We start from the raw sequence: 17500 nt of genomic DNA, 5'->3' as shown, positions 1-17500 counted from the left end.
GTTAAACTAAGAACCCATTTATTATAGGCCTATAACGTTTCGAAATAGAGTAATTGGATTTTTAAGATCGCTTCGAAACTTCTTGGTCCATCGAAAAACTTTTGGCCGATCCTTTGGCACGGATTATAAAATTGTTTTTTTATTATGTTTCAGAGCAAGGATCAATATTTTCTGGACAGTGCGCACAAAGTCTGTCCATTCTTCGAAAGTGAAGCACTTGAGAACGATGGCACTTTAAAAGTTCATCCTAGAGTGTCTCTAAACAAAGTAAGTTAATATAATTTGATGATCGATACAAAATATCTTTATTGAAAAAAGAAATTTTATATCGTTTAAAATAGATAACATGAGAAATAGAATATTAAGAAATTAATTTTATCTATTTAAATCCATTGAATGCATACTTTTCAAGATTATTTTAAAATATAAATTCTCTATTAGTTGTGTAATCTACGATATATCGTGTCAATGATATATTATTATTAATATCTACCTGCCATCTTTCGGTAAAATACATGAACTAATTTCACTCTAATGACTCTATCGGTATGCAACATTTATATATCCAAATATTTCGAATGTTATCTATTGATGGTAAAACAGTTTTCTTTTCTAGAAAATCCAATCTTTTAAATAATTTTAATTCTATCTGTAAAATAAAACTAATTAGTTCAATCTTATTATATAGTATATTCATTATCATATATATATATATATATATATTTAATTTGTAGGTAGGTCATGCATTGCATTGGTTGCATCCGACCTTTAAAAAATACACATTTGATGAACGAGTAAAAGAGGCTGCGTTCCAACTGGATTACATAGAGCCGGCAGTGTGCCAATCTATGTACATTTATAAAAATCCTGGCGTTGGTTCGGAAGGTAAAGCGATTATCTTCTTTTTTTGACCTTTTCTTTAATTACATACAAGCTAATATATATATATATATTAATATTAGGAGAAATAATTAATAATAATATTTTCAATATAAATACAATCACTAATATAAAAAGCTGACTAATATTTTTATCTCCACCTATATATTTCAATCTATATATATTACAAATTTAGAAATCATTAAAACCAATTAAAAAAATTTTAATGATACTCAATCAATCTATATATATAATAAATTCTATACATATTTAATTAACTCTTATAAATATTCATTCTATTAATAACCTTATCTTTATTAATAAAAAAAAAATTATACATAAAACTATAAAAACTAACCTTAAAAAAAATATATATATATATCATATTCATATATTATACATATATATTATACAATACATTAATTAAATAAAAAATATAATATATTCATTATTTATATTAATTTTATTACTTGTTATTAATATATGTGTATATATATATATATATATATATATGTATATTAATTATATACATATATGTGTATGTATATGTATACAACTACTAATTATAGATAAATGATTGCAGTAATTATGCATCAAGATGCAACGTACTTATATACAGATCCAGTTAAATTGGTGGGTTTTTGGATAGCTTTAGAAGATGCCACACAAGAGAATGGTTGTCTTTGGATTGCTCCAGGTTCTCATAAAAGTGGAGTTCATAGGCGTTACATTAGAAACAAGGATCCAAATTCGCAAGAACTTATAATATATGATAAAGCGGCACCTTGTTATCCACTTAGCAATTTCCGTCCTGTTCCAGTGAGCAAAGGTAGTTGCATACTTATACATGGACAAGTGGTACACTTCTCTTATCCCAACAAAAGCGAAAAATCAAGACACGCTTATACATTTCACGTTATCGAAACTAAACATGTGACATATTCTAAGGACAATTGGTTGCAACCACCTGCAAATGGTTTTCCACGTTTGTATAGAAATTAAATTAAGTGTAGATGTAAAAAAAAAAAAGAAAGAAAAAAAGAAATAAAAAAGAAAATGGCCAAAAAAAAATAAAAAAGAAAAAAAAATAAACAAATAAAAAAAAAGAAGAAGAAGAAGAAGAAAGAAAATCAGTTCACATTGTAATTAATAATAATGCGACACGGCTGTGCTCGTTTATTTCACTGTTTGTAATGCTATACAAAACTTAATGTTAACGTCTTCTCTTTCTATTTTTTATGCGAAATCGTTAATAAGTAAAAATCAAAATATATTCGTACATTTCTCTCTCTCTCTCTCTCTATCTATCTTTCTATTTCTCTTTTCCTATTACCCATCACCCTCACCACCCACCACCCACCACCGCCACCACTACCATCACTTTTCATTTCTATTTCAAACCTTTCTATCACAGTCATTGTTTTTCTGTTATGTATATCGTCTTTATCGTTCGTTTTGTATTATATCTTGAAAAATTTTAACAAATAGCAATTTGATTGTTTTTCTTTCTTTCTTTCTTTTTTTTTCTTTTCTTTTTTTTCTTTTTTTTTTTTTTTTCTTTTTCTTTTTCCTTTTTTTATGACAATTATTTTAGCATATATATGATACAATATATAAATAATAATAACTCATATGCATCGGTAACTTGCCAATCTGCAATAATGTGTGCAGAGTTCTTGAAGCTGTCTTACACCCAATTTCAATACGTCCTCTTTTTCTTTTAAGCAACAATAAACATCCAGCGGACATAAATCCGTAGTGTTCGTTATTGTTCTATCAGGTAGAAAATTTGTCAATATGTGGTAAAGATCAATCAACGTTCTATGATCGATCGAAGCATCCTTCATTCCCTCTAATGCTCTAAAAATGAAGTAGAAGAGGAAAGTAAATAAAATGAATGGGAACGAATAATTACAAAAAAAAAAAGAAAGAAAAAAAAATTAAAAGAGAAAAAAATACTCTAAAATACTCCCAAAAAAAAAAAAAAAAAAAAAAAAAGAAAAAAACAAAAAAGACGAAAAAATTATATCTTTGTATAATCGTAATCAATAAATCTGTTCAATTTTATTACTCACTCGGTCAAAATACGTAACAAATGATTTACGTTTTGGCCAATTTCCGGTTGTATTTTCTTCACATATTCAACTGTGGGTGCTGGATTTGGTATTTCGTAACAAAAACTGCACGGCATGTTTACGATATCTGCAGCCATTCCTCTGAAAATAAAAAAGAGAACAAAAAAAATAAAAATAAAAAAAAAATAAAAAGAAGACATTTACAAAGGAACAATATTAATATTTCAATTTTGTTGAAAACTATCTTAAGAATAATTCTTCATACGAATAAACTTTTTACCCAATGTCACGTGCGTACGAATAGATATAATTGAAATAATTGAAGGCCCTATCTGCTCTACATTTTTGTTGAATCACATCATTCTCCGTTCCAATTTCTTCTTGTATTTTTCTCTCACGTATCTCATTCTCATAATTTTGATATCTCTTTTTAATATTCTATAAAATAAATAAATCAAGATAAATAAAATCTTATAAATTTTTAATGGAGAAGGAGAACGAATGGAAAATAAAAATGAAAATGAAAATGAAAATGAAAATGAAAATGAAAATGAAAATCAAAATTAAAAATAAAAATAAAAATGTATAAATAATTATTACTTTAATGGTACTTGATGCTCTATTTATAAGATCAGAATATTTATCCACATGGATCATTTGAATCAGGTCAGCAGACTTTTCTAATACTTTTGCAATGTCTTTCAATTTTCGTCCACCTTCTGAAAATTAATTTATCATTAATTCTTCATAATCATCTAACTTATACCAACATGAGATATTTATGGTATTTATGTAATTTGTACAAACTTGGCATTGTTCTAAATATTTCCAAAAGTTCTTTGAGAAGATTTTCTGCTTGCCTGTCAAACGCATCGCTTATAGCAGCTATCCAATGTTTTATAGCACATTTTAATACGCACAAAATTGTCCAAGGTGGCTTTATTATAGTATATTTTTCCCATGTTTCACCAAATAAATTTTTCATTTCTTTACTTACTATCTGAAATAGTATGAACAAATACATGTATTTGAAATATATGTAGTATGACAAATATATGACATAGTATGACTGAATAGTATGATAAATATATAAATATATTTGTTTTCTTCTAAATTTTATAAGCACAAAAAAAATATGTATATATATATATATACACACACACATATACGTACGGCTGAAAGAAGTTCTTTTATCATAGATTGGATCTCTTCGAATAATTCGTTCGAATAACGTAATTCTTCTTGGAAAGCTGAAAGAATTTGTGAACCTTCACCTTGTGTCTTTTCAAAACACATATCGTGTAAAGATAAGTTCTTATTATTAGTCGCAAAAATGTAATCTATTTTTTCAAGAGGATCGTCTCTTCCAAGCGCTACTATGTCGTATATCATTGCTTTGTTGCAAAGATTTTTATCGTACGATAATAAAGCCTACATTAAAAGAGATATATAAACTACCTTTTTTTTTTTTTTGTTTTTTATTCAACCTTCGAAATACTAAAACAAAATAATTCTCTCTATCTTACATACCACAGTTCTTTCTGCGTTACGAATTTGTAAACAAGCTTGTAGTATCTCATCGTCCGGACATTCAATGGCAAATTTTTCTTTGTTGCTTTTTACGTCCTCTAATGTCTGACCGACTATACGTGGATGTTTAACAGAAAAATGATCATGGAGAAAATTTATAGCTTTTCTGGCCTTTTCACGCAAATGTATTGACTTTCTTTCAAATTTGTCATTTTTCAAATAATCCAATTCCTATAGGAGAGAAAGAAGAAAGCAAAAAAATATAAAATATAAAAAAAAAAAAAGTACAAAAAGAAAGAGAAAATCCTATCTCTCTATATAAAAAAAAAAAAAAATTTAGAAATAATTTATATAAGTTCTTTTTTATACTTACTCGTATAACAGTCCATGGAATTACAAGAATTGGTTTATCATATTTTGCAAATTCTGTAACCATAGCTTTAATGATTGCATCTAAATTCGATAAAAACACATTTGTATCTACAACAATGTACAAAGTTTTCTTTTCCTCTTGAACCGGTATTGATGAAAATTGTAAAATATTTCCTTCTATTGGTAATGTTTCATTTTTAGCATTTTCAACACATAACTGTATTCTAGCAGCTTGTACCTGTGGAAAAAATATTTCTTGTATATAATTAATAAGAAAATAATTATTGTTTTAAACAAAGTTATATTTTTATATATATATATATATATATATATATATATATATATATATGTATAAATATATTTATTTATTTATATATTTTTTATAACCTCGAATGTTATCTTTTCATCTTCCATTGGTTCCCAATCCATTTCTTCATAAAGAGAAGAATTATTAGACTCATTAACAGGATTTTCGCCTAATGCATTTAAAGATTGATTTTGCATATTAGTTTTGACTGAAGCCAACAATTGATTTTCATCAGGGATTATTTTATTACGTAATAGCCTATTACGTAAATTTTTATACCTCATATCACTGGTTTTATAAATATCCGGTATTTCTAAAATATACATTTAAACATTATATCCAATTATTAATTAAATTATATTTTTGTTTCTAAATAATTAGAATAAAGAACTATACACATACCATTATCTTTTATAATAGCTAGCAATGATTTATCATTGCTTTGTGATGATTTATTATTATTCTTTTGATCTTTCATTTGTAAATTTAATGTTGTCTTTAATTTATCCATACGATCTTTGGCCAAATTTCTTTTTGATATAACTCTACCACTTTTCTTATTTATACTATTATTATATTCTTTATTTTCTATAAAAGAAAATAAATTAATAAATCAATATTATAATAAAGACAATTCATATAAGATAGACGTATATATAATAATATTGTCACAGTTACCTATTATTGTCTCCTTAGATTTGTATTGAGAATTTTTTTTATTTTGTAATATATTTTTTGTTATACTTGACCTCTCTGATTTGATTTCGGTTGTATCTTTGATTGAAGAACACCTAATATCATTTTTTGTGGGATTACTTTCGTGACTACTGGAACAAGCAGATGTATCTTGATTCGAACTTGAGGATTTTGTCACGCCCTCTCTTTTTCTTCTTTTTCTCTTGTCTACTTTTACTCTATGTTCAATATTTTCAACTGTTTCAATGTCTTTAACATTTTGAAGCGATTGCGACTGCTTGGACACTTTTTTGTTCATATTTTTCTTTTGTAACTTTTCATAAATAACTCTCATCTGTGGCGTCATTATTTCCGTTTTTTTATCCTCATCACTTTTATACAATTTCGTAGGAGAATTAATTTGCGTGAATGAATTTGTCGATGAATTACTTTTCGAATTACTCTTTGCCTTCCTTTGTTGCATTTTCTTCTTAATTTCTGCCATTTGTATTGTATCAAATTCTTGTGTTGCTTTAAAATGCCTTTTGGCAACTAACTTCTTTCTTCTTACAATATCTTTGTTGTCATTACCTTCTTCAATATCAGAGGATGTCCTTGATTCAATAGGACTCATTTCATTTGTTTTCCTTTTCTTTTGTTTTGGCCCATCATTAACAGAGGCCTATATAAATATATGAATAAATTAGAACATGTGTAAAGTCATTGAAATGTAATATAATTAAAATAATTTGTATAAAACGAATAACAATATAATAAATCAATCAAAATTACTTAAATCTAATATTAAAACAATGTATGTCTTGACAAAAAATTTGTCTTAACCTTTTTCGTTCCTTCGGTCGTTGGTTCCTTCCAAGAGGACTCATTGGTTTTAATATTGAAATAATAAACCCTGTCTGGATGGCTCTTAGAACCGACAACAACCCAATTTTTCGGAAGTTTATGTTTTCTCATAATGAAAATTCAATGAACAAATAAACGATTATTCATAAAATGTATTCGATCGAACAAACGTTCATTTACTACCTCATATTATCAAATAAGGTTAAACACATGTTTCTTACGTATTACGTAGTTACATATATCATTCATCAAAATAAAAATTCAATTATGACACGAAATACGAACCTATCAAGATAGAAATTTAATACGGAATAGGACTTTATGGCGGCGCACAAAATTTTAATAAATCATACGTATATGTTAATTAAGTACGATAGATACATATGCAAGTAGTACGTATTTATCTATCTCTCTATCCCTCTCTCTCTCTCTCTCTTTGTTGAGTGTTTGGAAACATAAGAACGTCATAATAAAAGTATTCGTAGTAAATCGAGACGTCATCGCCCGTACAAAACTAACGTCCTATTGGTCGACGTTGATATATACCGACCAATCGTAGCAAAGATAGTTATAGTCCAATAGCGCGTGAAGTAATCAGCACAGTGGTGGTAACTCGTGGATAACCAAAGACATAAAATGGCGCCATCTTTGAGTAGGTTGCGAAGCACATTGTTAGTCAAAACAATCGCCGAAATCGCAATCTATTTTTAGGTGGCACCCACCGAGCTACGGTACTTGACCGTTTTTCTCGGGCGTCGAAAAAAAGAACGGACGGTAGGAGCGGTTAAACGCGAGCGACGTCGAGTTTTCGGGAAAAGGTTCAACGACCTCTCTCTCTCTCACTCTTTCTCTCTCTCTCTCTCTCTCTCTTTGTATATCTATCTATCTATCTATCTCTCTTTTTCTCTCTCTCTCTCTTTCTCTATTTCTCTCATTCTATCTCTCTTTCTCTCTCTCACTCTCTCTCTTTCTCTCTCTCTCTCTGTCCGTCTCTCTCTCTCTTTCTCATAGGGTAACACACATAGAAAGCGTGCGTGTGACAAGAGTGCCCCGACCGGCCATGTTTATACCGTAGTGAATTTTGAGTAAACGCCGAGCCGAAATCCCACGAGTCGAGTTTTCCACGTGCGCCCGCACGACGAGATAGTCTCGCGTCCAATAGTACCAGAAAAGTGACACGTATAATTACGATATGGAATCCAGCGAGAGAGGTGAGTTTACGTGATTAAACGTTAAAATCGCGGCAATATTGAGAGCATCTGACACAAATCGACGGCCCCGGGGGGGCAATGGCAGTGTCAGGGTCGAAACGGAACTAGTTCAGTGACCGCATTCGCGCGATTCCATCCATTTATTTTCTACCTTGATACCCTTTATCTTTACTTTAGAACATTGTATATATCAAATAACATTTCCTTTCTAACCATTTGCTAACATATCTTTCTCTTTCTCTCCCTTTCTCTCTTTCTTTTTCTCTTTCTCTTTCTTTCTTTCTTTCTCTTTCTTTCTCTTTCTTTCTCTCTTTCTCGGCGTTGCTGCGTTCCGCTAGGATGTCTTTCTCTTTTTTTCTTTATCTTTCTCTCTCTCTCTCTCTCTTTCTCTTTCTCTCTCTCTCTCTCTCTCTCTTTCTTTCTATATATACAGAAAAATTCTACTCTCTGTACTTGAATCTATGTCATGCGTTCGCATTTCACTTTTGAATGCGACTGTACCTCTCCTCTCTCGTCGGCTCTTTCTACGTTCTTACTGACACATACCGAGCAACGTTTTACCGATCGTTTCTTTAAATCTGTTTATATATATATATTATGTGTACATATATATATATATATATATATATATATATATATATATATATGTACACACATATCCTTATTTAGTTTTCTTTTTTATTTTTCTTTCATCGATCATTTTCCTATCTCTATTTCTTTCTATTTTTTTTCTAATATCGTCGATGCTATTTTATTTTATTTTATTTCATTTATTTATTTATTTATTTGTTTGTTTGTTTATTCATTCATCATTTGAATTTCTTCTTTCATAATCTCATTTTATTTTATCTGTTTATTTCTCTCTCTTTCTCTGTCTCGCTTTCTCTCTCTCTCTCTCTCTCTCTCTTTTTCTCTCTTTATGGGGATCATCGTTTTCTCTCAAATTTCTTTATTTCCATTTTCTAAAGTATAAAATTGATGTGAAATAAGCGTCTTACCGTTTTTTTTTTATATTATCACGAGGAGAAGTTACATATATTTCTTTAAACTGGCATTGTGCTGTTGTGCCTATGAAAGACACGTGTGAGAATTTGTTATTGCCTCGACGAGTTTTCATTTGCCGTAAGGTTGTAACGTGGCGACACCTGTCGAGCATTCGTGCACGCCCTACCTCAAGTTCCCGAGGATTAACCCTACCACTCTCTTCTCTTTTACGCATTTGCCCCTTTTATACTCCACCCTCTTTACTTGCTGACATGGCGGCCGACTGAATTCCAGCTGGTCGTAAAGAGAACCAATGTGAGATGTTATGTGATGTGTTTATTTTATTTTGTTTTGTTTTGTTTTGACTTGTCTTGTCTTGTTTTCGTTCTCGTTTTTGTTCTTTTTCTTGTTTTGATTTCCTTCTTTTCTTTAAACGAATGATTCGAAAAACAACAAATATGATATCGTTATTATCAAACAATTTATAAATTTTTGTACAGTAACATTTTCGAACGTTTTGAAAATCACTCTAATTTATAATTTTTGCAGTATAAAAGAATTCCTTTCTTTTTGATCTTCTTTCTCTCTTTCGTTTTTCATCTTTTAAACGTTCTTATATTTTACAAACAAAATTTCTTTTTTCCTATATTCAAAAAAAGAAAAGAAAAGAAAAGAGAACACGTTTCTCACTAATTTCATTCGCGAATATTGTATTCACTTTAATTAACGATCTTCTGTTCTATTGTTTTTTTTTTTTCTTTTCCATTATTATTAATTTTTATCCCGATAATATCACGTAATATTCGTACAATTGTCTCGGCCGATAAGGAAGATCGAAAAGGAAAAATCTTCGAGTGTCAAAGCAAGAGAGAGATAGAGAAACAAAAAGAAAAAGAGAGAGAGAGAGAAAGAGAAAAAACAAGAAAGATATATATATATATATATATATATATATATATATTATTTTTAACGTTGCATCTTTTTCCAATACTCGCAGAAGATTAGTTTCATTGAGAAAATTAAATGAATCAATTGTTGATATTGACTGAACATGTTTTAAATATGGCAGCCAAGCATAGTCTAATAACCGATTAAATCTAAACAATATTTCGACGAAATTCCTTCGTTTGTCCAGGCATGAACAAACGTGAAATTATCGTCCCTTTCACGTTGTTCGTTATCCTTCATCTTTAATCCTCGTTCTTCCACCCTTCTTCCGTCATACTTTTTATTCTCTTTCTGTAATCCTTTCTCCGCCCCTACCCCCGTTCCTCTCTTAGTCTCTTCCTCGTTATATAAGTCCAAGGACGAGAACTGTGCAGCTCTTATATATACCTATCCTTCTCTTTTTATCTTTTTTTATGTTTTTTTATGGTTCTTTTTTCTTTTTTTTTTTATTTTTTCTTCTTCTCTTCTACCACCTTCCTTGTCTTTCCTTCTCTTTCTATACGCATACGTATGTATATACATATATATATATATATATATATATATATATATATGTATATACACATACACTGACACATACACATGAACGTTCCTTCTTCGTTTCCCGTTTATCCTTTACACCGCAAATAACTTTTCGAGCCGGTAGAACTATCTTCTTGGAATCTTAATTCGCTATATAAAATATGGAAAGATAGAAATATATATATATATATATATATATATATATATATATATACGTGTGTGTGTGTGTGTATGTATATTTGTACATACATTTTTCAAAGTATAATATATAATAAATTCTTTATTATATATAATCTTTATAATATAGAATAAATAAATTCGATAGTTCCTCCTTCTCTCTCTCTCTCTCTCTCTCTCTCTCTCTCTCTCTCTCTCTCTCTCTCTCTTTCTCTCTTTCTCTCTCTTTCTCTCTCTCGCGTGATGATAATTAAATACGAGATCCGCATCGCGTGGGTGGTAGAAACCGTACAAGCATATATTTATACTTGTAAAAGTACATGTGAATGTATGTGCTTATACTCTCGGTTATTTAGATTATTTCGTGGAGTGTCCTATCGTCCAGGATGTCCTGTAATTATTGTGAGTCTCTGGTTCGAGCTAATTTTACATAAAGAAAAAAAAAAAAAAAAAAAAAAAAAAAAAAGAAGAAAAGAAAAAAGGAAGAGAAAGAAGGCTAAAGAAAGAGTGAGCGAGAGTCGTGTTAGCGTGGGTTTAACATTTTTTTTTTTTTTTTTTTTTTTTTTTTTTTTTTTTTTGACCAGAGTTTGCTTAACTCGCGATAGAGGAGATAAGATTATCCTACTCGGCTTGGCTCGAATCGACTTTACTCGACTTTACTCCACGATTTGTATGTTATTTTAAAATGCTCGAAATGAAATTATGGTAATTCTTTACTCTTATATATACCTCTTTTTTTTTTCTTTTTCTTTTTTTTTTCTTTTTTTCTTTTTTTTCTCTCCTTTTTTTTCTTTTTTTTTTTTTTTTTTCTTTTTTCCCCTGTAGATCACTTCATTTATATTCGACACAATCATATTTCGATATTCATTGGATTAGATTCATCGGATTAGATCGATTGGATTAATTTGAATGAATTTTCTTGGATTATCTTGATTGTTCTTTTTTCTTCTTTTCGTTGTTTTCCTATTTTCTTTTCTTTTATTTTCATAATATCGTCGAAGATACATCGAGGAAAATTCGTTGACAACAATGCACTAAGGTCGACAATGAATCATGATACGTTCTCGATGCAGGAATATAACGGGTTTATTGATCGCGGTTCTCTCGATCGTAGGCACTATACCGAAGCATATATAATTATGCAATCGTTACGCAATTCTCGCCAGGTTCTCATGGCAAGTGTTTGTCTCGACCTACTGACATTGGTCTGCTACAGAACGGGACACGCCTACTTGCAAACTTTCAAGGTTGCTAAGCTGTTCACGCTTCGACGATCCTTTCCACTTCTTTTTTTGCTCTTTTCTCTCTCTCTCTCTCTCTCTCTCTCTCTCTCTCTCTCTTTCTTTCTCTTTTTCTTTTTTCTTTCTTTTTTTTTTTCGTTTTCTTCTTCTTTTTCTTCTGTTTCTACTTCTTTTTCTACTGTCTCCTCCTCATCCACCACCTCCTCCTCCTCCTCCTCCCCCTCCTCCCCCTCCTCCTCCTCCTTTTCCTCTTCCTCCTTTCTTCTTACCTTTTACTCCTTCCATCTCCTACTTTTTTTTTTCAATTTCACGCGAGTTGATCCCTTTTTTTTTGCTCATGAATGAAAGGATGAATAAATTCTTTTCAAGATATTTTTCATTGCTCTTATACGTTTAATACAGAATGAAACTTTTTTCTTTTTTTCTTTTTTTAATTCAGCAAACTTTAACGCCAATGTACTTATTTCGAATATTATTTTTCTTGGTAATAATATTACGCAGAAAATATCATCGCTTAGTATAATAATATATTAAAGTAATATACGTACAATATTATCTGTGTGCGTGTATTTGTACGTATACAGGACAAATTTTTTTCATATATATATATATGTGTATATATTTTATTAATTTCAATTCGTCAGTTTTCGAAGCGTTTAAATTAAAAAAGAAAAAAAAAAAAAACGTAAATGGTAATGACGATGAACGTATGAAAATTGGATTTTTTTTTTTTTTAATGTACACGCGAACACCTACCAATGCAAGTATAAAAACATTTGTTTAAAAATAAATATTATCAACGTTTGAGAGGAAAAAATTTGATAATGAATTGGAAAAAAAAAGAAAAGAAAAAAAAAAAGAAAAGCAAAACAAAAAAATATTAATTTCGTTTATAAATAATTTCATAATATCAAGAATATTTCGATTTTTTCAAATGTACCATCCTGTATAACATTTATCTAACATACAGATATTTAATCGAGAATCGTTTAAAAACATTTTTTTAAATAATTATTTCGATCAACGACATTGTCGATTCGATGAAAAAAAAAAGTTAGGATTCTCTCTTTCTCTCTCTCTCTCTCTCTCGTGTAAGTCTTAATATCAAACGATGGAAAATTTCTCCACGAGTTTTCATTCCTTTTCCTTTTTCTTTTTCTCTCCTTTTCTTTTCTTTTCTTTTTTCTTTTCTTTTTCTTTTTATCCTTTATTCTCTTTTTCTTCTTATCATCATTTTTTCTCTTTTACGTGTCCAACATACCGTAACGTGCTCGTACCAAAACTTTTATTATCGGATGAAATTACAGAGAAGTTTCTTACGCATTTGAAAAATTTCAAATATTATTAACAATATCATATTAAAGATCGTATGTTAGAATGCTAATTTATATCATATTATATTATATATTATTTCTAATATATATTATTATAATATTATAGAGACATAAAAATGTCGGATTATGAATGAATGGGATTATTAAACGTCATCGTTTTGTACGGTTCAAAAGAGTATTAAAAAAAGAGAAGAAAAAAAAAATATATATATATATATGTATATACATTGAAATATGTAGAATGAAATATTAATATAATGAACAGTTTAAACATTATTAATTATTATTGAAAGAATATCGGAACTCGAGTTTTTCTCATTTTTCTCGCGATAATCTTTGCGGAAAGTATTTTTCTCGATGGAATTAAAATGAACGAGATCGTGTTGCGTTTTATGTAACCTTGGGCGGAAAGCTATTTCTCTCTGTCTCTCCCTCTCTCTCTTTCTCTCTCTCTTTCTCTCTCTCGCTCTTTCTCTCGTTCGAACTCTTTCTCTCATTCGAACTCTCTCTGTTTCCTTTCCCTCTTTCTCTTGTTCAAGCTCTCTTTCTTTCTCTCTCTTTCCTTTCTCTCTCTCTCTCTCTCTCTCTCTCTCTCTTTCTCTGTCTCTCTCTCCCTCTCTCTCTCTGTGTCACTTTAATTAAACGCGTTTGATAATTACCGCCGTCGGCGTCGTAGACACGATATATGTGCTGCGTATGTTACTAGGAAAACCACTAAAATCACTTCGAATAATCCTACAAAGTGCTCTAAAAAGAGTATGAAATGTTTCTTTACGAATACCAAAATTACTGTTATATTCATCTAACGAATACCAACCGTACCGTTTTATTATTAAAATTAATCTTGAATGTGACAAGTACAAAAAGAAAAAAAGAAAAAAAAATGAAGGAAAAAGAAGAAAAATATGAAATAAAATGAAAACGTTAAAAACTGATAAAAACCAATATATTGTATTTTATCTAGAGAGAGAAAGAGAGAGAGAGAGAGAGAGAGAGAGAGAGAGGGAGATAGAGAAATAAAATCATATAAATGCCAAATGAAGGCAAAAGCTTTCGCATGTTTTTTTTTTTTTGAAACTGTCTTTTTTCCATACCTTTTATATCAATCTGTTTTTTTCTTTTCTTTTTTTTTTTCTCAAATTGTAAAACTATAACTACGAATTTGAGGTCAAGCATAAAATATCTCAAAAAAAAAATTATATAATTGATTTTTAAGAATACCTAAGAACTTCTTATTTCGTCGTGTACAAATATTTATCGTAGATCGTTGATTTAATATTTGTATATGATTTAAAAAAAGAAAAATGGAGTAAGAGAGAGAGAAAGAGAGAGAGAGAAAGAAAGAATTTAAAAACATCCTAAAATAATATTTTCGTTTATCTTAAACAAAAAAAAAATAAATAAAAATGAATAACAACATAAATCCACTATATGATGTTTGTATAAAAAAAAAAATATATATATATATATACATATAAAAATTATAAAATTTTGATAAAGAACAGAATGTGATCATTCACAGTAAACGAATACATACACATGTATACAAATATATACACATCTACATATATACATATATATATATATATATATATATATATATATATATATATATATATATGTACGCACATATATACATGCATCCCACGTTGAATAAAAATTTAAAAGAAGTGAACTTTAAATGTATCGACGAGTTACGATAAAGGCCGCATTACAGAGGCTGCCTACACGATAAGGTAACGCTAGCGAAGCAACTGTGAAAGAATACACATTGGATATATACGTGCGATAATATATATCTATGTATTATATATGTATAAATATACAATATACGTATATACATATATCTCTATATGTATGTGTGTATGTATATATATATATATATATATATATATATATATATGTTTTTGTATATATAAATATATGTTCTCTTTACGCTTGGATTCCGTTGACCGGCGACGGTCTTGATAGGCCATTCTTGTTTTTAGCGGAAATTTTTTTATCCATTCGACTTTCTGCTCGACAAACTACGAAGGGCATGAATTACAAACCTTATCCTTGACTCTCTCTCTCTCTCTCTCTCTCTCACTCTCTCTCTAGCTTTGTTTTTCTTTCAAGTTTGTTTATCTATGTATCAAAGTGAACTACGAGTTTCTATTAAACATACATATATGTATATACATATAGGATACATATATATATATGTATGAACATTTTAAAAGGATAAACTTTCGTATCGTTAAACGTAGAAAATTATATATAATATGTACATATATGCATATACATATATGTATATACATTAGCTAGCACGGCGAGCAAAGGTCGCTCGGTTTATCGGCGCGTATCTTCTCTTTTATTCCAAAACGGAAGGTATTATTGCTTCGGTATATACATACATATATATATATATATATGTGTGTGTGTGTGTATCGATGATTTAAAAGTAGAAGTCTGTCCTCTCATATTTTTCATTACACTCGAAGAGAACTCGCGATAAGCTTTCATCGAATTAGAAAATGGTGGTAGGGCATCGATCGTTGAGTTTAGTAGTAGGTTGGGGTGCTGTTGTAGGGAGGATGGGTAGTGGGGAGGGTTGGTAGTGGAACGGAGAAAGAGAGAGAGAGAGAGAAGGAGAGAGGGAGGAAGAGAGGAAGAGTGGGAGCAAGTGCATTTTAAGTGCAAGCGAGGCCAAACCTATGCAATTGGTTGGAAAGCGAAACGCTTCGTTGGAGGGGAATCACTTGGATAGCAGAGAAAGATGGAAGATGGTATATAGAGAAGTGTGAGAGAAAGAGAAAGAGAAAGAGAGAGAGAGAGAGAGAGAGAGAGAGAGAGAGAGAGAGAAGGAGGAAAAGGGTAGTAGTAGTAGTAGAGGGGAGGGTGGAAGACTCGAGGAAAGAAGGGCAAAGAGGAAGCTGAGTGCACAAAGCAGACATATGGGTCAATGTCAGGACACTCCTGTGTACTGTTTAGCACGATTCACCTAGTGACCTACTTGTCATCCTTCTCTTTCTTTAATCTTCCCTATATTATTTCTCTCTCTCTCTCTCTCTCTCTCTCTCTCTCTCTCTCTCTCTTTCTACCTCTTTCCATTTAACTATCTATTTACAATGAATGTAAAAAGTATTCCTAAATTTCTTATGATCTTTTTATTAATGTATATTTTTTAATTATTTTTTTAGTGTGTTGTATTTTTTATTATATATATATATAAAATGTGTGTGTGTTTGTGTGTGTATTTTATATATATAATTTTTTTTTTATATATAAGACATAGATATTGAGGGAAAGAGGTTACATAAAAATATATGCGATAGAAAAGAGAAATATATAATTTGTAATGGAAAATTGTAATTGTATGATGTACTATTGTATATATTTTCTTACAAAGTAATATTGCTTCTTATTAATTTGTAAAGAAAAAAAAACGTAATATAGAAACAAATAATAAAATATATTTATAGAAAATTATAATGAATACTTTTTACATTCACTGTATCTTCTCTATTCTAGCTATCTTCGGACTCGTGTCCCGTAGACTCGTCGCATGTTTAGAATTCAAAATAGCGCAGGTGCGCCATTTTACTCTATGTATGTGTCTCTATGTAAAGTTGGCCCAGTTATAAAACGTTGTAAGCTATTTTTTTTTTCTTTTTTCTTTTTTTTTTCTTTTCTTTTTTTTTTGTTTTTTTTTTTTTGCCTTTATATATATATGTGTGTGTGTGTGTGTGTGTGTTTGTGTTTGTGTGTGTACCGAATTACTTTTTTTTTTTTTTTATATATCCTATAAAAATCGAACAAACGAACGTGTTTATGTATTATATATATATATATATATATATATATATATATATATATATATATATAAAATAATTAATTTTGTGATCTCTCTTTTTGTTTTTCAGGTGAGTTTAAGCGTGTCATCGTCTTTACGAACGATCGATCAATCACAACGTTATTAATACGTTCTGCTGCCTCGTAAGTAACTATTTTTACGATCCAAGTAATCCTTAAAGCGTTCATTGTCTATTACATTATCTTATAATAAACTACCTTTTAACAAAATTGAAAAGGAAAACAAAAAAAAACAAAAAAACAAAAAAAAAAAGAATAAATAAAAGAAAATAACAAAAACAAAACAAAAGAAAATAAGAATCAAATAAAATGAATAAATAAATAAATGAATGAATGAATAAATAAATAAATAAATAAAAGGAACAAAATTAAATATGAATTACATTCGTTATTATGCAAACTCAAATGAACGTGTTTCTCGTTATTGAAATAACGATGATAGATAAATCATTTAGAGAAAATTATTGTTCTATTTCGAGATCATTAATGATATATATGTATGTGTGTTACGATGTATATATAGATA

The 17500-nt window shown here is 29.4% G+C and overlaps 3 protein-coding genes across 5 annotated transcripts in view; 2 read left to right on the top strand and 1 right to left on the bottom strand.

Moving 5' to 3' along the window:
• Window positions 1–2400, top strand: part of Phyhd1 (Phytanoyl-CoA dioxygenase domain containing 1) — an 11192-nt gene extending 8792 nt beyond the window's left edge. The window contains exons 3-5 of the mRNA XM_035873032.2: window positions 154–267; window positions 735–885; window positions 1463–2400. Of these exons, the coding sequence (XP_035728925.1) occupies window positions 154–267; window positions 735–885; window positions 1463–1881 (684 nt within the window). The 3' untranslated portion in view covers window positions 1882–2400. The remainder of the gene's footprint in view (window positions 1–153; window positions 268–734; window positions 886–1462) is intronic.
• Window positions 1707–7145, bottom strand: Swt1 (Swt1 RNA endoribonuclease). Of its 2 annotated transcripts, none has more exons than XM_035873011.2 (13): window positions 6682–7145; window positions 5842–6520; window positions 5566–5751; window positions 5244–5476; window positions 4858–5094; window positions 4485–4715; window positions 4128–4385; window positions 3762–3954; window positions 3555–3673; window positions 3235–3392; window positions 2955–3095; window positions 2508–2739; window positions 1707–1846 (listed from the first exon to the last, which is right to left on the bottom strand). In XM_035873011.2, the coding sequence occupies exons 1-12, from the start codon at window positions 6811–6813 to the stop codon at window positions 2508–2510; spliced, it is 2799 nt and encodes a 932-aa protein (XP_035728904.1). In that variant the 5' UTR covers window positions 6814–7145; the 3' UTR covers window positions 1707–1846. The 2 variants fall into 2 exon arrangements, with proteins under 2 accessions (XP_035728904.1, XP_035728902.1); XM_035873009.2 differs by having other exon boundaries at window positions 1711–1846; window positions 2529–2739.
• A 582-nt stretch (window positions 7146–7727) lies between these two features.
• The window catches only part of usp (retinoid X receptor ultraspiracle), a 50995-nt gene continuing 41222 nt past the window's right edge, over window positions 7728–17500 (top strand). For both annotated transcript variants that reach the window (XM_085661720.1, XM_035873025.2), the window contains exon 1: window positions 7728–7913. In XM_085661720.1, the coding sequence (XP_085517846.1) occupies window positions 7895–7913 (19 nt within the window). In that variant the 5' untranslated portion in view covers window positions 7728–7894. The remainder of the gene's footprint in view (window positions 7914–17500) is intronic.

The sequence above is a fragment of the Vespa mandarinia genome, chromosome 15 (genome assembly GCF_050613455.1).
Source record: "Vespa mandarinia isolate Hongniang chromosome 15, ASM5061345v1, whole genome shotgun sequence".
Classification (NCBI taxonomy): Eukaryota; Metazoa; Arthropoda; class Insecta; order Hymenoptera; family Vespidae; genus Vespa; species Vespa mandarinia.
This window is presented reverse-complemented; position numbering and strand designations above follow the sequence as displayed.

Excerpts from the sequence above, each read along its gene's own strand:
- Swt1 (XM_035873009.2), bottom strand. The coding sequence starts at position 6,813 with ATGAGAAAACATAAACTTCCGAAAAATTGGGTTGTTGTCGGTTCTAAG. Across the intron at positions 5,477-5,565 it reads AGCTATTATAAAAGATAATG|AAATACCGGATATTTATAAA; the intron begins GTATGTGTATAG and ends TGTATATTTTAG. Across the intron at positions 2,740-2,954 it reads TTGTTACGTATTTTGACCGA|AGCATTAGAGGGAATGAAGG; the intron begins GTGAGTAATAAA and ends CTTCATTTTTAG.